Source organism: Bombina bombina, chromosome 12 (assembly GCF_027579735.1).
Source record: "Bombina bombina isolate aBomBom1 chromosome 12, aBomBom1.pri, whole genome shotgun sequence".
NCBI classification, from domain to species: domain Eukaryota; kingdom Metazoa; phylum Chordata; class Amphibia; order Anura; family Bombinatoridae; genus Bombina; species Bombina bombina.
The window spans coordinates 37878298-37900099 of NC_069510.1; the positions used below are offsets into that span (position 1 = coordinate 37878298).

General features: G+C 38.2%; 1 protein-coding gene across 1 annotated transcript in view; it reads right to left on the reverse strand.

The window, feature by feature from the left end:
• Positions 1-21802, reverse strand: part of MAMDC4 (MAM domain containing 4) — a 123866-nt gene that overhangs the window by 44838 nt on the left and 57226 nt on the right. The window contains exons 19-25 of the mRNA XM_053695430.1: positions 21050-21184; positions 20334-20464; positions 17353-17572; positions 15274-15411; positions 14890-15023; positions 8518-8608; positions 7539-7688 (exon numbers count right to left, since the gene is read on the reverse strand). Coding sequence (XP_053551405.1) covers positions 7539-7688; positions 8518-8608; positions 14890-15023; positions 15274-15411; positions 17353-17572; positions 20334-20464; positions 21050-21184 — 999 coding nt within the window. The remainder of the gene's footprint in view (positions 1-7538; positions 7689-8517; positions 8609-14889; positions 15024-15273; positions 15412-17352; positions 17573-20333; positions 20465-21049; positions 21185-21802) is intronic.

Sequence of the window (21802 nt, forward strand, 5' to 3'; positions counted from 1 at the left end):
CCTCTACGTAGCGGGCCGCAGGCTGAGAGTTACGTGGGATTCCGCCGGCGGGTCTTCTCCAGGACTGTGCTTGGTTCGCTGCATTTAGGGGACACTCTGGTCTTTTGTGCCCTAGTTGCTTACATCCAAAGCACCAAATAGGCTGTGAGTAGCCCCGTGAATTGAACCGGGCTCTCTGAGGGTAGTTCGTGGCCGGAGGCCGTGTGGTATAGCGGTGCGCCGGGGGTTGGTAACTGGCAGCTGTTGGGGTGACTGGGGGTCTGTACTCCACTCTAGCAGGGGGCTTAGTGGTAGCAGTGTCCAGTTTGCGAGCATCCATATACTCATCTGCCAGGCGAGCAGCTTCATGCAGGGTGGAGGGTTTACGGTCCCGAACCCACTCTCTAACTCCTGCTGATAACTTGTCAAAGCAATGTTCCAACAGGAATAGCTGCAGCACCTCTTCCCCAGATACGGCTTGGCACCCCGCTATCCAGTGAGCTGCTGTGCGGTGCACCTTACATACCCACTCAACGTAGGAATCACCAGCTAATTTAACAGTGTCTCTGAACCGCCTCCGGTATGCCTCCGGTGTAACCGCATACCTGGAGAGCAGAGCCTCTTTCACAGTATTATAATCCCCAACCTCCTCATCTGGAATGGCCCGAAAAGCCTCACTGGCCCGGCCGGATAATTTTCCGGATAATATCGTGACCCAGTCCTCTGTGGGTACCTTGTGTAGTGCACATTGCCTCTCAAAATCCGCAAGGAACCCATCAATCTCTCCTTCTGTTTCCAGGAAGTTTTTAAAAGCTGCAAAATTTACTTTTCTCTTTTCCACTGGGTTTGCTGCAGCGCCGCTTTGGCGAAGTAGGTTGGCCTCCACAGCTGCTATGACCCGGTCGATAATTTCCGCAGATGGGTTGGGGCCATAATGTGCCAGTCTTATTTTAACCGCCCGATCAAAGCTTGCTTCTGCGGGGGTTCTGTCTGCTATGCTGGGCCCATTGGTTCCTTCTGTTCCTGGTACTCTTTCCATCTTAGTCAGTATTGTAATAATCCCCCTCTTCCTGAGGTTACTGGCTTGTGTAGTTGCTCTTCTGGGCGATAAGGTTCATTCCGTCGCTTGCCACCAATGTTACGGTACCAACAGTGTACCAAGGGTTAGTACCAGGGAACAATGTCCTGCATAGGGAATCAGCAATTCACAACCCAGCCAGTTTCAGGTTTAAAACAGAATGTCATTTATTAAAGGCTAGATGCCTAGTATTTATACAGGTTTGACCCCAGATGGGGGGGTTGAAAGACTCTTGTACATTTAGATAAAAAGGGGAAGACGCCCTTTTATGAAACAGTAGAATTACATTACTTAAATACTTTACTTAGGCAGATAACAACTTAAACACATTTGGCTTGTCTTATCACCTAGCGTCTGCTCTCTGAGGGTGATTAAACAATGGCCTGTTTATTACTTAAATGTAATTATAGCACACAATAGCTGAGGCCAGAAAACCTGTCTTTAGAAATTAGATTCTTAGCTAAACACAATTAACTCCTTCAGTCCTGACAGAAGGGTCTGTCACAGCAGCCCTTAGGAAATATCAAAGAATAAGCCAAGATCAATTGCCAGGAAATCAGTCCAGAAACAAAACACAGTGCCAATGGAAAATCCAGAAGAGTAGTCTCAAAATGAAGCAGAAATCAGGCACCAGGAAATCCAACAAATCTGTAATCAAACAGGAATCAGGACCAGAGGTTCTGTCAGAGTGCAACACTCAATGTCAAGGCCCAGCACTGAAAGCAAAGCTGCCTAATATAGCAGGCTGCAAATAGAAGAACACAGAGGCGCCACCATGGCCCAGTACCACCAAAACAAAGAAATAAATATATAGAAGGCACTATATATACTCACAAACGTCAAGCACCCAGGTGGTGCTAGTGGGGCAGGCTGAAACTTCACAGTAGTTCAGCTCACTGATATACCTCCAAATAGATCCAGTCGGTGTTCCTTGAGAGCCTAAGATCCTATGCCTAGAAAAGAGAGAGGCAAACCAACATGGCCTAGTATTGTTTGAGCCCAGGGAGAATATAGCCCTAATGGGTATACTCACAGGAAACAAAGCACCTCCAGGTGCAATATCAGCAAGCTGGAACCATAAGTCGCCCAGTAGACAAACCACGGCAAGTGATCCTCCGCTTCCAGTAGTATAACGGTGGATAGGAGAGGGGTGTATGAAACCCCACAACAGGTTATTAGGTCAAAAATACCACACCAGCAAGTGTATATAAAAGTAAAAATCTTTAATAACACAGCGACGCGTTTCTCAGCCGCCTATGGGCTGTTTCATCAGGATAGCCTGATGAAACAGCCCATAGGCGGCTGAGAAACGCGTCGCTGTGTTATTAAAGATTTTTACTTTTATATACACTTGCTGGTGTGGTATTTTTGACCTAATAACCTGTTGTGGGGTTTCATACACCCCTCTCCTATCCACCGTTATACTACTGGAAGCGGAGGATCACTTGCCGTGGTTTGTCTACTGGGCGACTTATGGTTCCAGCTTGCTGATATTGCACCTGGAGGTGCTTTGTTTCCTGTGAGTATACCCATTAGGGCTATATTCTCCCTGGGCTCAAACAATACTAGGCCATGTTGGTTTGCCTCTCTCTTTTCTAGGCATAGGATCTTAGGCTCTCAAGGAACACCGACTGGATCTATTTGGAGGTATATCAGTGAGCTGAACTACTGTGAAGTTTCAGCCTGCCCCACTAGCACCACCTGGGTGCTTGACGTTTGTGAGTATATATAGTGCCTTCTATATATTTATTTCTTTGTTTTGGTGGTACTGGGCCATGGTGGCGCCTCTGTGTTCTTCTATTTGCAGTATCTAACCATCAGGACGACCATCCTTTGACAGAGTGCTGCCGCCAGATAGTAGGACTTGATTGATGAATGGACATTAACATACCTATACCCACTGTATAGTTCACTGTTCTGTTGTTTTATCCTGTGTTACTGTGTGTATTGTTTTATGTCTAGGTTCTAGACTATTTACCTATCTGATTTTTTGGCAACTGGGAGGCGCACCCTAAAGGGTGTGGTGTGCATTTGTGTATACCACTCCCCACATTATAATATAGCAGGCTGCTGATTATATGATTTGTTTCAGCTGGTAAGTAGGTGGAGCCAGAGAGCCAAAGTTGCAGCAAACCGAAAACCAATAATCTCTGCCTGTGACCAAGCCATCTGATGGCGAAGAGGTAAGTCAGCAGGCTGGGAAAGAACAGCAGCAGAAATAGAAACAGGTCCAGGGTTCAATTCTAGGTTGGATCATGACAGTACCCCCTCCTCAAAGATGACCTCTGGGCGGCCTTAGCATTCTCGTATAGCTCCAGATCTTTGATGCGTACCAGAGTGTCATCAGAGGCATAAGTACAATCAGGGGGTATTATCTTTTTTGAAAGGTTCTCCAGAAGAGGATTCTGGGGACTGGAATTAGTATAGAGGGTCCCAACAGGAAAGATCTTTGGTTTCTGTGCAGTTCTAGGCTTGTAGGTTCTGAAGGTGTGGGTCTGAGGAACAGAAGGTAAAGGACCATTTTTCCGGACAGCAGTTTGAAGCACCGTCCCTTCAGTGTCAGAATAAGTATCATCTTCAATGGTAGAATAGTTAGACATTTCTTCTGAAATGCACAAAGATAAAAATGTAGCTGCATTTGGTAGGCAAGTCTCTGGATTAGTAGTACTAGGATTCTGTGGATGACATGTTAGTACTTCACAGGAATCATAGTCTTTGGAAGGTGCAGTCCTAGGCTGATCAAGTGGGGGATGTAAAATAGAACCCATGTAGAGCTCATCGCCAGAGGATTAAAGTTTGACTTCCTCTCTGTAGCCTGTCCATTTGATGAATCAGGATTTAGAGGTGGAGACCCCGGAACAGACTTCTTAGGGGGTCTCACTGGACAAAAGGATATTACATGCCTAGTAGCTCCACAATAGAAACATAAGCCATTTTTTCTCCTTCTGGCCATTTCATGAGTGGTAAGAGGGGTTGATACCCTCCTTTGGATTGGTAAGGATACAGTCTTTGGGGTAGTAGACACAGGAGTAGGAGTGCCTAACCCAGAATTTTTTTTATTGATAAAGTCTTTCAGGTTATCCTGTTAAGTCTGGAATCCTGCAGTAAAATCTTGGATAAGTGACTTCAATGCATCCGGAAGGGACTTTAGAATTTGGTTAAGTTGTAGAAGATAAGAGTCCACAAACAAAATTCTCTCTGACACTTCAGTCAAAGAATGGATCACCTCCGCAAGCTCCGATGTAGGGCCTTGACATTCTGTCACACTCTTCAAGGGAGCAGGTTCAGGTGTTGGGAGCTGTTGTGCAGAGGTGTCAGGTTCTGGGGTTAAAGTTGTGTTTTGTATGCGTGAGTCTTTCCTTTTTGGCATAACTAAACTGGTACAAGGGTTTTTAGAAAATAAAGGTGAAGATTTTATTGATAGGTTAATGTAAGGAGTGTATATCCCTTTAAGGAACTCAATTGCAAAAAATAGTTAAATTAATGTTTTGTGTCAATGCAATTCCTGAACTCCTCTATTAAAGAGAGGGAGTCTTTTATTCCAGTAAACATATAATTAGGATTCCTGGATCAACCAGTTTTAGGTTATTCCATAATCTTGCCTGCAATATCTATTGTAATGTTTGCAGATAGGTATTGCCACTTTAAGGCTACATATGTGTTGCAGTGAGTGACTGAAAGTTCATTAGTTATCCCAGTGTATGTAGATAGTCTATCTCTCAGGTATTCTCTTACCCTGTAAAGGTGTATCACTTCCTTCTTATAGGGTGCAGTAAACAGGTAGTGGTTATACAGGCAGAAGTAGGTTTTATGTGCTGAGAGATTACCTGGTCCGGTGTTACTGGCAGATCCACACTTAATGTTCACGGGATTACCTGGAGCTCCAGACTCAGAGGACAGGCTGCGATGTTGCTGCGGCTTGCACTGATAGTTCCCAGCTGGTCCGGGAGAAAGCGGAAGTGAGCGTAGAGGCGGAGGCTCCAGCGATTCTGCAGCAGTTGTCAGGTAATACTAGTTCAGTCTAGAGACAAATAATATTCTGTGGAATACTGTTATAACAGAGGCAGAGGAATGCACAGTGGATATATATAAAGTTCTTGTAAGTACAATACTTGCGGTAGTTCCGATGAGTCCCGGTTCAGGCTGATGCCGATTTGCTGAAAGTAACAGTGTATCCAGGAACTCCGAAGGAAGCAGATATTACTGAAAGATTCACGGAAGATCTCTTAGACAGAGATAGGAGACGAAACTCCGATGTTGACTTATCTTCTAAGGTCCAATAGTTTAGCTCAGGTCTGCAGGTGTAGCTTTGCCACAACAGAGAAAAATTACTAAGCATTGTGCTGTAGGAAGTAGGTGGTTCTTAAGGGACTCTTAACCAATCAGATAGTCAGGAAAGGTAAAGGTGAGTTTAAAGGAACAGAAGCCCTGACAGTTAATTAGCAATGCAGAGAGATGCAAACTAGATAAAAGACAAAGTCTCTGTGTAGACAAGAATACAAAGTAACTTGGTTTAGACAGTCTTAATGCAGGCAAAAATGTAAATAAACTGTAGACAAGAAACCTGAGAATAGCAGGCAGGATACGTAGATATGCTGTAGACCAAAACTTGGCAGTAACAGGAAGGATATGAAGAGATGCTGTAATCAGGTAACTTTATAATAACAGGCAGGATACTTGTATAGGCTGTAGACTGGTAACTTTGTAGTAACAGGCAGGAATGTAGATCTTTGTAATAACAGGCAGGATACTTGTATATGCTGTAAACTGGAACTCTATAGTAACAGGCAGGAATGCAGATCTTTGTAATAACAGGCAGGATACTTGCATAGGCTGTAGACTGGTAACTTTGTAGTAACAAACAGGAATGCAGATCTTTGTAATAACAGGCAGGATACTTGCATAGACTGCAGACTGGAACTCTGTAGTAACAGGTAACAAGCAAGCAAAAGTACCTGAGGCAGCCCTTAGGAAATATCAGAGAATAAGTTAAAATCAATTGCCAGGATATCAGTCCAGAAACAAAACACAGTGCCAAGGGAAAATCCAGAAGAGCAGTCTCAAAATGAAGCAGAAATCAGGCACCAGGAAATCCAACAAATGTGTATTCAAACAGGAATCAGGACCAGAGGCTCTGTCAGAGTGGAACACTCAATGTCAAGGCCCAGAACTGAAAGCAAACCTGCCTAATATAGCAGGCTGCTGATGATATGATTTGTTTCAGCTGGTAAGCAGGTGGAGCCAGAGAGCCAAAGTTCCAGCAAAAAGAAAACCAATAATCTCTGCCTGTGACCAAGCCATCTGGTGGCGAAGAGGTAAGTCAGCAGGCAGGGAAAGAACAGCAGCAGAAATAGAAACAGGTCCAGGGTTCAATTCTAGGCTGGATCATGACACCCTCATTGCTTCTTTGATTGATGAACTCGAAAAGACCTTTCATGGCCTCTACCTCTGTTCTGACTTTGATTCTTCCACTCTTGAGAACGAAAGCAATTCTTTTTGGTTGAGGACTTAAAATTATGTTACTGTGATAACTTCCCATGAACATATGACAGACCTCTATTGATCCTAGTAGCCTGAGGAAGAAAAAGGCTCTTACCTCCAGAACGCTTTGAAATTAAACTTTCAAGTTACTTGCCAAACATCATATCTCCCTCAAAATGTAAACTATATAAATTAACTTTTGAGCCAGCATCAGCTTCCCAATGAAGCAGCCATAAAGCTTGTCTAGCTATATTAGCTGTAGACATGGGTTTTGCATTAAGCTCCAGTATCTAAGAAGCAGCAGAAACACAGAATGAAACAATCTTCTTTATATCTAAAAGAAAAGGCATAGGTTGTTTAGCTTCAGGTATATTTTGAATTACATCAGAAGCCTTGGGAACAGAAAACAAGGAAAAAACTAAGGGGGTGAAAAATTGTACCTTGCAGAAGAAAAAGCTTATTAAAACTTTTCTCCATTTTTTTCTCTCCATGGCCTCTTTAAAAGAACCATCATCAGCTGGAAAGACCATTTTCTAAGATAATCTAGATACAGAAGCATCCACTTTAGGAGGATTTGCAAACGGAGTATGCAAAGATTGTGGTAAAGGAAATAATTTAGAAACGTTATCAGGTATGCCAAGTTGCCTCTCATCAGAAGAAGATTGAGGCTGTATATCCTCTATTCCAAGAGGGTTTATAGTAATTCTAATGAAATCATGCAGCTTAACAAAGTCAAAAGAAACTTCAATATCAGAATCACAGATCTCCCCTTCAGAAAATGTGTCAGAACAGAAAAAACACTCAGTAGGCTCCATAGGTACAGATTCTTGAGCAAAACTTCTACCATAGATAGGGATAAAATCACAGTTCACTTGTTAAAAATATAGGCTATAATAGGGACAAAGGTGGAGCTGCCCACCCCCTGCCCCAGTCACTCACTGGTCATACAGACTTTTGTAGAGAAAAATGCTAGAAAACCTCTCCTATAATAGACACTAACCTTCTGATGTACCCAAGGTATGATCCTTCTCTGGAGCCGAACTTTGCCCAATTAGAGCTGCTCCACTTGTCCAGTCCCAGTCATAAGTGTCCAATACAGGAAACCGGACATTGGTCCAAGAGCAAGATCCCATTTCAAAGTCACATGAGGCTGTGGAGACAAAAGACATGCCTTTATATAGAGTGCTACTATTCCTTCACTAAATGAGCCAGAAGATATGTCAGGATGTCCTCACCACAAAAGCTTGACCTTGTATCTGCCATAGGGAGACTAACTCTTGATAATTTACTTTACAAAACATTCTTGATAGTTTTACTTGCGTAAAATAAAGTTGTTGTCAAAATATACAACTATAAAAGCTATATTTTGAATATTTCCCAACTTTTTTACAATTGGCAGCTGGTTTCTCTATGTTAAAATTATCTGCCAATTAAAGATGCAATTAAGCGATACAAAACAGGGCACTATTTTCTGAGCAATTTCATGGCATAAATAAAATTATTAATACATATTGCTGAAGGTATCTAAATTATAATATTCCTCTAACACATTTATTAATGTTTATATTTTGTATGATCAGAGCTGGATTTACATCAGCATGTTAGAAATTCCTTGTGTTGTCAACCATTTTGTAGCCAGTAGTTTCTCCACTATCAAGTAGTCTCAGTCTTGTCAGACCATACCTGTATCTGCTAAAAAGAACCTATACATGATGTGCCGGGCTGTCAAATGTACAGGACACATAATGAAGATAACAAGGATTGTATTACACAGTTTTATCAATTGACAACAATCAGAAGATCTCATGGGCAGCTGCCGGCACTGTATAATGAGAAAGTATTCCTTCTATTTCATGTTTGTGTGTCTTCTATCTCACTACTCTGAAGATGCTGCTCGTCTCTCTTAATCTGTACTCAATACCCCATTACTTTGCTGGCAAAAAAGCAATATAATTAAGGAAAGGAACTAATGATCAAACCTGCTTCATGACATGGGTGGTGACTCATGTGAATGTCATCCAGAGCAATAAAAGATCGATCTCCTCCAGCTCCAACCGCTTCGAACATCAACTACAAGTAGAGAAGCAGAGATACAGAGAAAAAGATAAGAAATACAGTCTTGTAAGTGTTTAAGCAGAGCGCTGGTTAGAGGGAGGATACCACACAACTTACAAAGAGGAAAGATCCTTCTATCTTTCCAAATAGAATGAATTTAGGAGGGGGTAGTAAGTTCGCTAAAGGAAGCTAAAGGTATCCTAAAAAAATTATCTATAGTATATCTATTAAAATATATTAAAATTGTAAAAAGTATCTAAGTGCAAAAATTATCTTGTGTGATAAAGTGAATGGATATCTATCCAAGTGTTAGGTGAAAAACCATATAATATTTCTGATCCCTACACTGGGAAACTTATAAAAAACTCAAAAATATGTTCTATTCTAAAAGGAAATTGCTGAAAATATATGGCATTAAACAGTGGTACAATATGCTAGTGGGAAATAATCTATAATCTTATGTAGTAGATTAGTGTCAGACAAAAACAATGTGTATTTACTATAGTGCCACAAAATATACGCTAATAATATATACTATGTATCCAAAAGTGCATGCTTGAATAATAATCTAAAAATACTTAAGACCTTGTTATAATATAAAAAGATATTTTTATTTTTAACACCAAAAAATCAGATTTTAATTTAAACTAAAACTAAGGGGACGTCTCCCCAAAGATAAAATGTTAAAATCAATATTGAGCAGGTTGATATTCCACAGCAGATATGATATACACAAAAAAAGCTTAGCTGAAAAATGTATTTGTAATCCACTCTGTTTATACAGGGAAAGTCAGTCTCTTTATATTGTATCAAGTATTTGTGAAATGCCGTTGCCTTGTAAATAGGCTTTGCTGACCAGACTCGAAGGTGAACGATAGAACAATAATAAGACTTCTTATAACACGATACAGTCAGTGTACCTTATTGATTTTAATATTTTAAGGTTCTTTGAACTCACTGCACCTCTCGTGTAAGACCGATGCTGTCTGTTAGGATCCAAATTCCAAGCCGAATCAGTGCGCCGCGTGTGTCTTGGCGTCTGACGTCATCGGTATACTTGACAGCTTTCAATGCTGGTTATCGGCTTTCTGGATATTCAAATCTTTAGATGTTATAGAGATAGTTACCTCTTCTATTGTAGCCAGATATAATTCCCTGCACTTAGTGCTTGATGCACGCAGGAAAAAAGAAGATATAAGAGGTTGTTAGATACGTGGATAACCCGGGTTATAATGAAATGCTCTGGAGAAACTTCAGAAATGAAATGTCCTCATTCAAGTGATATTTTGACAAATAACACAGCCACTCAGATCAACGCGTTTCGCTCACCAGGGAGCTTTTTCAAGATAGAGGTGACTGGTCAGGTGTATCCTTATAAAGGTATCAGATGGTTCTGATTGGAAGTTCCTTGATTGATATTTTTTAAAGGTGGGATTTCAGAGATGCTTCATATCAGTGTTTTCTCTGTATGTGTTCTGACTTGTTAAGGTGGAATATTTTTTCTTTTTCAGCTTAAAAGAGGAATACCTTTCTTCATTCCGGTTTATGTCTTACTATTATACTAATTCCGGTATTTTCTTAAAGGATAATACTTCTTATATTTACTCCTGTGGTCTATTAGTGATATTATTAAAATTTGTACTATTCATACGATTGGTAATTATGGTATGGTAAAAAAATTATAAATAAAAATATGTACAACAGACATTTAAAAATTACATAAAAAGTTTTTGGGAATTTTTCTTAGTTAGATGGCCATAGAGTTTAAATCATAACATATGAAGCAGTTTGTCAGTTATGACTAGGAGATCAAAACAAAAAATGTAGATGGTCTCTACCCGTATGGAGTTGATCTTATTTCTAATTAATCAAAAAGAAAAGGTGAGAGGTCTAGTTCGGAGTTTAGACCTTTAGGGTATAAAGTATCATATTTATAGATTAACTCAGCCTCTTTTATTAATAGTTTTTTCTCTATATTCCCACCTCTCCAGTGTTTATGTACTTTCTGTATACCCCAATACTTTAGATCCTTCGTTTTGCCTTTATGGACTGATTTAAAATGTTTATATAGATGAGTATCATCTCTGCCATTTTTTATGTTCCCAATATGTTCTCTTACCCGATCCCTTACCATTCTTTTTGTTTCCCCAAAATAAAAGAGGTTACAAGAGCACTTTAGAACGTAGATTATATTTTTATTAGTGCATCTTATAGTTTCTTTAATAGTAATGGGTTTCTCTATATTATTAATTATAATATTACTCAGTTTATTGCTAGGGCCACATGCCTTACATGAGTAGCATGGAAAGAAACCCATAATATTTTTCCCAGTTAAGTCTTTTTGTTTTAATATAGTTTTCTTTTTAGTTTTTAGTTCACTAGGTGCCAAAAATGTTTTGAGGTTTGCTACCTTTTTGAAAACAAATCTGGGGTTATCGGTAATTTTGTCCCCTAAAAGGTCATCTTCTCTTATCAGGTGCCAGTGCTTTTTTATTATTCTTTTAATAATAATATTTTGATCAGCACTATAGTCTGTTATAAAAGGAACCATGATTTTATCATTAGTATCTTTTTGTTTCTCTTTATAGATTAGCAGGGACTCTCTATCTGTGTTCTTAGCTCTCTAATAATGATTGGTTTGCACAATGAAGCCGTTACTAGAAAACACATGCAGAAGACAAAAGGTGAATTTAAAAAGCAAGTGGTACAGGAAGCAGGAAAAGGTATTGGAGGCAGCAAATGCATCGGGTAGGCAAGAGATAGTCTCTAAGCAGCATGTGCAGTTTGTAGACAAGAGCTCTTGCAGAGAGGATAGGAAAAGCAAAAAAGTAACGTATAAGGTAAATAATAGCATGTACTGTAACAGATATTGTAAGTTAAATGGTACAACCTAAAGGTGATATTCACAAGTCATAAGGTATATAAAGTATGCAAGTCATGAGCTATATAAGGTATACAAGTCATGAGGTATATAAGGTATACAAGTCATAAGGTATTTAAGGTATACAAGTAATGAGATATATAAGGTATATAAGTCATAAGGTACACTCACCGGCCACTTTATTAGGTTCACATTGCTACTACCGGGTTGGACCCCCTTTTGTCTTCAGAACTGCCTTAATTCTTTGTGGCATAGATTCAACAAGGTGTTGGAAACATTTCTCAGAAATTGTGGTCCATATTGACATGATAGCATCACGCAGTTGCTGAACATTTGTCGGCTGCACATCCATGATACGAATCTCCTGTTCCACCACATCCCAAAGGTGCTCTATTGGATTGAGATCTGGTGACTGTGGAGGCCATTGGAGTACAGTGAACTCATTGTCATGTTCAAGAAACCAGTTTGAGATTATTTGAGCTTTGTGACATGGTGCATAATCCTGCTGGAAGTAGCCATCAGAATATGTGAAGACTGTAGTCATAAAGGGATGGACATAATCAGCAACAATACTCAGGTAGGTCGTGGCGTTTAAATGATGCTCAATTGGGACTAAGGGGCCCAAAGTGTGCCAAGAAAATATCCCCCACAACATTGCACCACCACCACCAGCCTAGACCATTGATACAAGGCAGGATGGATCCATGCTTTCATGTTGTTTATGCCAAATTCTGACCCTACCATCTGAATATTGCAGCTGAAATTGAGACTCATCAGACCAGGCAATGTTTTTCCAATAATCTATTGTCCAATTTTGGTGAGCCTGTGCAAATTGTAGCCTCAACTACCGGTTATTAGCTGATAGGAGTGGCACCCGGTGTGGTCTTCTGCTGCTGTAGTCCATCTGCATCAAGGTTCGACGTGTTGTGCATTCAGAGATGGTATTCTGCATATCTTGGTTGCAACAAGTGGTTATTTGAGTTACTGTTGCCTTTTTATCATCTCAAACCAGTCTGCCCATTCTCCTCTGACCTCTGACATCAACAAGGCATTGTCGTCCACACAACTGCCGCTCAATGGATATTTTCTCTTTTTCGGGCCATTCTCTATAAACCCTAGACATAAAATCCCAGTAGATCAGCAGTTTTTTAAATACTCAGACCAGCCCGTCTAGCACCAACAACCATGCAACGTTCAATGTCACTTAAATCCCCTTTCTTGCCCATTCTGATGCTCGGTTTGAACTTCAGCAAGTTGTCTTCACCACGTCTAGATGCCTAAATGCATTGAGTTGCTGCCATGTGATTGGCTGATTAGAAATTTGTGTTACCAAGCAATTGAACAGGTGTACCTAATAAAGTGGCCGGTGAGTGTATATAAGGTATACAAGTCATAAGGAATATAAGGTATACAAGTCATGAGGTATCTAAGGTATGCAAGTCATAAGGTAGGTATATAGGCTATACCAGTGATAAGGTATATAAGGTATACAAGTGATGAGGTATATAAGGTATACAAGGTATATAAGGTATACAAGCGACAAGAAATATAAGGTATACAAGTCATAAAGTAGGTATATAAGTGATAAGATATATAAGGTATACAAGTGATGAGGTATATAAGGTAAAAAAGTCACAAGGTTACATATAAGTTATACAACTATACAAGTAAAAAGGTGTATAAAGGTATGCAAGTCCTATGGTTGCTATATAAGATATAGGAGTGATAAGGTATATAAGATATACAAGTCATAAGGTTGGTATATAAGTTATACAAGTCATAAGGTTGGTATATAAGATATACAAGACATAAGGTTGGTATATAAGTTATACAAGTCATAAGGTTGGTATATAAGATATACAAGACATAAGGTTGGTATATAAGATATACAATTTATAAGGTTGGTATATAAGATATACAAGTCATAAGATTGGTATATAAGCTATACAAGTCATAACGTTGGTATTTAAGATATACAAGTCATAAGATTGGTATATAAGATATACAAGTCATAAGATTGGTATATAAGATATACAAGTCAAAAGGTTGGTATATAAGATATACAAGTCATAAGGTTGGTATATAAGATATACAAGACATAAGGTTGGTATATAAGATATACAAGTCATAAGGTTGGTATATAAGATATACAAGTCATAAGATTGGTATATAAGTTATACAAGTCATAAGGTTGGTATATAAGATATACAAGACATAAGGTTGGTATATAAGATATACAAGTCATAAGATTGGTATATAAGATATACAAGTCATAAGATTGGTATATAAGATATACAAGTCATAAGGTTGGTATATAAGATATACAAGTCATAAGATTGGTATATAAGATATACAAGTCATAAGGTTGGTATATAATATATACAAGACATAAGGTTGGTATATAAGATATACAAGTCATAAGGTTGGTATATAAGATAGACAAGTCATAAGGTTGGTATTTAAGATATACAAGTCATAAGGTTGGTATATAAGATATACAAGTCATAAGGTTGGTATATAAGATATACAAGTCATAAGGTTAGTATATAATATATAGAAGACATAAGGTTGGTATATAAGAAATACAAGTCATAAGGTTGGTATATAATATATACAAGACATAAGGTTGGTATATAAGATATACAAGTCATAAGATTGGTATATAAGATATACAAGTCATAAGGTTGGTATATAAGATATACAAGTCATAAGATTGGTATATAAGATATACAAGTCATAAGGTTGGTATATAATATATATAAGACATAAGGTTGGTATATAAGCTATACAAGTCATAAGGTTGGTATATAAGATAGACAAGTCATAAGGTTGGTATTTAAGATATACAAGTCATAAGGTTGGTATATAAGATATACAAGTCATAAGGTTGGTATATAAGATATACAAGTCATAAGGTTAGTATATAATATATAGAAGACATAAGGTTGGTATATAAGAAATACAAGTCATAAGGTTGGTATATAATATATACAAGACATAAGGTTGGTATATAAGATATACAAGTCATAAGGTTGGTATATAAGATAGACAAGTCATAAGGTTGGTATTAAAGATATACAAGTCATAAGGTTGGTATATAAGATATACAAGTCATAAGGTTGGTATATAAGATATACAAGTCATAAGGTTGGTATATAAGATATACAAGTCATAAGGTTGGTATTAAAGATATACAAGTCATAAGGTTGGTATATAAGATATACAAGTCATAAGGTTGGTATATAAGATATACAAGTCATAAGGTTGGTATATAAGATATACAAGTCATAAGGTTGGTATATAAGATATACAAGTCATAAGGTTGGTATATAAGATATACAAGTCATAAGGTTGGTATATAAGATATACAAGTCATAAGGTTGGTATATAAGACAGACAAGTCATACGTTCTTACCACCCACTGTGCACCAGGCTGGAGGGTTACACTCTTGTAGTGCCAGGAGTTTGCGTGTGCCTTGCTGACACTCAGCAATTGACTCTTTGTTTTTTTCTTCCCAGAGTCCTCTTCAAAATATACATTTAGGACCCCTATATATGTAAAAAAATGATGTCAGCTCCTGGCCCAACCATTAAAACAGTTATCTGCTTCACTTTATATCAAATAAACAAAGCTTATGGGGCAGCTGTGTTAAATAACATAAGAGTTACATAAACAAGGGGGGTAAATGTTGCCACAGTGTTAATGATTGTTGATGTATTGTTCCCACAAAAGAGAAAACAGTATAGTCATACCTTCAAAATGCAAGACAATGTAACGGTTAGTGTCTTGTAGACTCACCGGGATTGCTGCCTCCCAACTGGTACCAGAAACTCAGACATCCCTTGTCAGGCCAAGCGCTGTAAGTGCTGGAGATCAGAACTGCAGACTTTTTGTTTGGCATTGCAGCTGCGCTGGTATCAACCAGCATGTAGTGTCCTAAAGACGTAAAGTCATATAAATATGAAAAAGCCTTAGAACATGGGTCTGAACTGCTGTTGATATCTATTGTACACATATTGAACACGTATGTCGCTCCTGTGTTTTTTCTATTTAAAGGGACAGTCTAGGCAAAAATAAACTTTCATAATTCAGATAGAGCATGTAATTTTAAACAATTTTCCAATTTACTTTTATCACCAATTTTGCTTTGTTCTCTTGGTATTCTTAGTTGAAAGCTTAACCTAGGAGGTTCATATGCTAATTTCTTAGACCTTGAAGCCCACCTCTTTCAGATTGCATTTTAACAGTTTTTCACCACTAGAGGGTGTTAGTTCACATATTTCATAAAGATAACACTGTGCTCGTGCACGTGAAGTAATCTGGGAGCAGGCACTGATTGGCTAGACTGCAAGTCTGTCAAAAGAACTGAAAAAAGGGGCAGTTTGCAGAGGCTTAGATACAAGATAATCACAGAGGTTAAATGTATATTAATATAACTGTGTTGGTTATGCAAAACTGGGAAACAATAAAAATTCTGACTGTCCCTTTAACTCAACATCCCCTTAGCTAATTTAGCCATGGATGAAACCCCTGGGCTACCAAGGAGCCCATAATTATTACTCATTAGAACACTGAAACCCAGAGGCAGAGCTTTTTTCAATCTGCAATAAGATTTTTTTAGTGAAAAATTTTCTGAAGTTTATTTTTTAAATAAAATAACATTTTAAATTAGGCAGTTAGACAAAATCACCAGTTCAATTGCAATGTGTTGGCTAACTGGAGAATAAAGCAAGTTTTTTAAAGTTTTATAATACAGTGTAGTAGTTGAAAAATGCATTAAAAATTTGCAGCATAAAAAAAAGTAATTATCTCTTGAATAAATTTGTTTCCTTTTCTCTAAGTCTAACATAGAAATGTAGTAATAAAAAGGAAATAAGAACGTCTTACATAAAAAATAAAAGATCACAGCTTTGCAGACTGGGAAAGGCTAGGGGTGGGCTTGAAAAAATCCCAGAGAGCCAGTCAACAATCAATGCACTGCTGTTTTGCAGCGCTACAGCATATTTGATAGTTCACTTCAAACAGCACTTTGCTCTGGATGCACTGTGTTAAGGAAAACATACACATTGCAGCCAGAACACAGCTCTGTTTGAAGAGAACAGTCTAATGTGGAGCAGCGCTGCAAAGTGCTAACAGTTCCTGCATGTGTCCTATTCTTTCTGCAGACATACTGCATTTTCTGCAATGACATCTCAGATCACAGCATGTTCTGCCTCGGGGCACTAAATGTTCCTTTGTACTCCAAAATAAGAGCAATATTCCTCCTACAGATATATAATACTGCTAACAAGACTGTACAGCTGCTGTATTCTTGCTCCCCATAAGAATATTTAGACAGAGAAACACATTTTGGGGTAAGTTTGTAGTGGGAACCATAACCAATGAAGAAAAGACATAAAGGCTCCACAGAATTTAGCTTGAATAACACTGATATATAATCTATGATTTCCTACAGCTTCAACCACACTCCAATTATGAAACTACTTCCTAATTTACTTCTATAAACAAATTTGCTTCATTCTCTTTGAATCCTTTGTTGAAAAGCATACCTAGGTAGGCTTAGGAGCAGATATGCACTACTGGGAGCTAGCTGAACATAGGTGAGCCAGTGACAAGAGAAATATATGTGCAGTCAGCAATCAGTAGCTAGTTCCCAGTAATGCATTGCTGCTCCTGAGCACATCTAAGCATGCCTTTCAACAAAGGATACCAAGAGAACAACGCAAATAAAAAAAAAACAAGAAAGTTGCATGCTATGATTCATAAAAGTTTAAATTTGAATTTCACATTCAAAATTCCATTCCTTAATCCATTGTTCTAGATGTTATTGTTCTCTCCTCTACTGTATCTAACATCTACATGAACTGTTCCAGTCACCTGTGAAGCTCTGTTGTGTATGATCATGGAACGGTGCAGCTTCACTATTCCCACGCATATTCTGATGAAGCTTCCAAGTGTGGGTTCCTTTAGAGGAGAAGCTACAGGATCCGGCCTCAAAAGAGCAGCGAGTTGGAGGGTCACAAGGACCTGACCTCAGTGTGATGTCATCCACAGCAATGTGTCCCACGGAACCATCACGCACAGCATCAAGCACCAGCTGGAGGACAGGAGAATTGTTATTTATCTAGAGGTTTGAAAAGTTCAGGAGACAGGGAGCTGTGGTTCCTAAAATGTTACTTCTGCTTCTTAACTTTATGGATTATTCTTCATATAGTTATATCCAAACCCTTATCTAGCTTCTACATGAGAGTCCTTATTGTTGAACCCATGTGTTGTAATTATTGAAAGAAAAGTTAGCAAGAATTTTCTAAAAGAGGAATAAAAAATGAATGGTGTATAATGACACCTAAAGGGACATAAACCCAATTTATTTTTCTTTCATGATTCAGATAAAATATACAGTTTGCAAAATGATATCCATTCTCTTGGTATCCTTTGTTGAAGGAGCATCAATACACTACAGGGACCTAGCTGAACACATTGGATGAGCCAATGACAAGAGGCATATAAGTGCAGCCACCAATCGGCAGCTAGCTCCCTGTAGTGCATTGCCTATCTAGGTATGCTTTTCAACAAAGGATACCAAAAGAACAAAGCAAAATAGATAACAGAAGTAAATTGGAAATTTGTTTAAAATTTTGTGTTCTATCTGAAATTTTGACTTTACTGTAGCTTTAAAATGACTTTACCTGCACTCTACCAGAAATATGAAACATGAAACCCTTGACTGCCAGAATTAGGAAACAATATTATGGGTACAATATAAAGTCTCAATGGCATCATATATAACCAGTACATAATAAGGCTAAATGAATGGGAATATTTTCAGTTTTTGATTAGATTAAAAAAGCTGATGTTACCCAAAGTTACAGTTAGATGCTCACGGCCTATACGACCTCTGTTCACACATGTAGCGTGTAAACATTATGCATCCATAGAGCCTGTATACGGTTATAAGCCCCTAATCCAGTAGCCACTATCTCCCAGGGAGAACAATCAGAGTCAAACTTGAGAGCCGGAGAGCTAAAACACACGAGAGCTTATTGGAAAATACATATAAATCTCTGAATACAAGGATATTTTCACAGGAATAAACAAATACAGGCTTTTATCATTTTTGCTGAGGACATTTAACACACATTCTTGTGGAGCTGTTGTTGCTGCACAGTGTGGGGCTTCTCATATGATCCTGTGTCTACTACAGGCTGCTAGGCTTATATATTTATTTAACCTCATCTGGGTGATAAGCAAAATAAAATGCATATTTTTGCTTACTCACTAGAGCATTTATTCTGTGACATTTCATATTCAAGCAACATCATATTTGCAGTATCACCTTCCTAACACTCATCAGGCTTTGTTAAAGGGACACTGAACCCAATTTTTTTCTTTTGTAATTCAGAAAGAGCATGCAATTTTAAGCAACTTTCTAATTTACTCCTATTATCAATTTTTCTTCGTTCTCTTGCTATCTTTATATGAAAAAGAAGGCATCTAAGCTTTTTTTTTGTTTCAGTACTCTGGACAGCACTTTTTTATTGGTGGGTATATTTATCCACCAATCATCAAGGACAACCCAGGTTGTTCACCAAAAATGGGGCGGCATCTAAACTTACATTATTGCATTTCAAATAAAGATACCAAGAGAATGAAGAAAATTTGATAATAGGAGCAAATTAGAAAGTTGCTTAAAATTGCATGCTCTTTCTGAATTACAAAAGAAACATTTTGGGTACAGTGTCCCTTTAAGTTTCAGTGGACTTCTATAATTGTTATTTTGCTTACTTACTCAGAGAAATTATTTGCATCTGCAATGACCTCCAGAAGGCTTACAAAATCAGACAAGGCAGCCAAGGCCCTGGTCTCTCCTTGTGCAAAAAGGAACACTTATTTTAAAGCCATAGAGGCGTCAGCGTCCACCACCTCACCAACACCTTCCTTAGGATCAGAAGAACAAGTGGAATCACCTCAACCTCAAGAATCAGCTAGCAGCCCCATTACCAAAGCTGATCGCCAGCATTTGCCTTCAAAAGTAGATTTCAAAACCTTTATGACACAAGTCGGTCAACTGATTAAAGCCAGTTTCATTGAAGTCAAAAGAGACCTTAATGGTCTGGGTCAATGAGTTCATCAACCAAATTAATTGGATATTTCTTGAATCCACCTTAGAAACCTTTGTTTTCCTTCTGCAAAAGTATAAGATAATGGGACACATTCTAGTCCCTTCTACATCGAAAATGGTACCCATCAGGGCTGTCCCCTTATTCTCCATATTATTCATCCTTTCAATGGAAGTAAACCGCCTCTATTAGATTTTAAGATTGCATTGTATGCAGATGACGTTTTATTTATAGTTTCATTGCCTGATCATTCTATCCTAGAGATTCTCAAGAATCTTGCTACTTTGGGGGGGGGGGTTTCCAAGGTTCCAATTTCTCAGTAAATACTCACAAATCTGAGATCCTTAACATATCTGTATCGTAAATGGAATTTTACCTTTTGCATCACAAATGTCTATTCCAAAAGGAAGCCCTAAAGTATTTAGGTATCTTTCTCTCTACTAACCCCCAAAAAACTCTTTGATAAAAATTATGATGGGAGCAATTAAATACTCTTAGAGCATTGGGGAATCATTGCTTTCTCCTAGTGGCGAGGATTTGAATCCCAAAAGTCCCAGGAGTAATGACTTGTGGACTCTTCACCTTCGGAAAATATGTGTACATTCGTAGAACATAGGTGGGTGCAATGCTTTATTTTTTTTTATTTACAACAGAATAAGTCTTCTTAGAATATGTTCCATGTGGTATTGTTTTTGTATATGTGCCTTCCCGTACAGACCCTAACTAAGCACAAATTACCTGGTACATTTTATTAGCTGAATTTTGCAGAGTGATGGCTTCCCGGTGCCACCTGTTTCCATGAGTACCAGTGACTGTCCAAAGCAGCTTCTCCTCCTCACTTTCAGGCTTCATAAGGAGGTTTAGGGTACCTGCATTGCATGTTACACATAAATCTTGGATTACATGTGAATGTATAACACATAGGATAATTTTATGTTACATCACATACATAGGATAATTTTATGTTACATCACATACATGTCACTCAGAACACAGGTAGGAGCACATAACATAAAATAGATAAATGTTTTAAACACAAATGGCATCAGATCCATTTTGGATGTCTATTCAGAATACACAGAACTTTTAGACAAATGCTCGTTCATGCTCAGTGATAAAGTGCCATGTAACTGCTGCGAAATGCGTAGGAGAAAAACGTCTGCTGATTTACCTTCTATCATATTAATGAAAAGATGTATGAAATGGGAAAAGGAGTATACATCTGTCAGAAATAACCATAAGAAGAATCCTGGTGCTATCTTGTTCTTATGGGTTATATATATATATATATTTATATATATATATATACACATACATATATATCAGTGTTCAACAACAATGAAAAGTTGCTAAAGTATTTTCAATGTTTAGCAACTTTTCTGACCCCCCCTTTCTTCTTCCCTACCACTACTCTATGTCAATAAATGGTATTGCTGTCACCTCCATGCATATACCTGAGTCTGGCCCCCTTATACGGTAATAAAGTGAAAGGCACTGCTGCCCTTGCCCAGAGGATTGTGGGTATGTAACAAGTCGAGCTCTCATTCCCCGATCCATGCGGGAATCTCCAGATACATAAAGGAATTTACCTGAGAGAGAAAACAAAAACACATTACTGGCATCCAGTCCAAATATGGTAAATATCAATATATGCAGAGGCATATATACATTTCATGCTAACTAAAACTAAATTCTATAAAATGTTATTATTTACATGAGAAACTAAGGCCTACATTACGAGTGGAGCACAAAATTGCTCAATATTTGCGATCCACTCAGTAATACCAGTGCACGAAAATGTACGCTGGGATTACAAGTAAAGAGCAATGCGAACACAACCTTGCGTTCACATTGCAAGGAAGCTTTGCGACCACAAGAGGCTGCAATGGCAGCCTCATTCTGATGCTGTCATACACGGCACAGAACCTAGCACAGCTAAGGCGGTAAGTCGCAGCACATTTAAAATATATATGTACTGTATATGAATATATACATATATATGTATGTGTTTATATATGTATATACACATATTACCACATACATATATATGTAGGGGGTAGAATTAGCTCAGAAATCCCCCCTCCTGCAGAATGACAACACAGTCGTAAACAGAAGTAAAGATAAAGGGGTTAATGTTGACCTCTGTGTTCCATTAAATTTCTTAATACCACTGATAAGAAGAAGATGTTTTTAATTATAGCAATCAC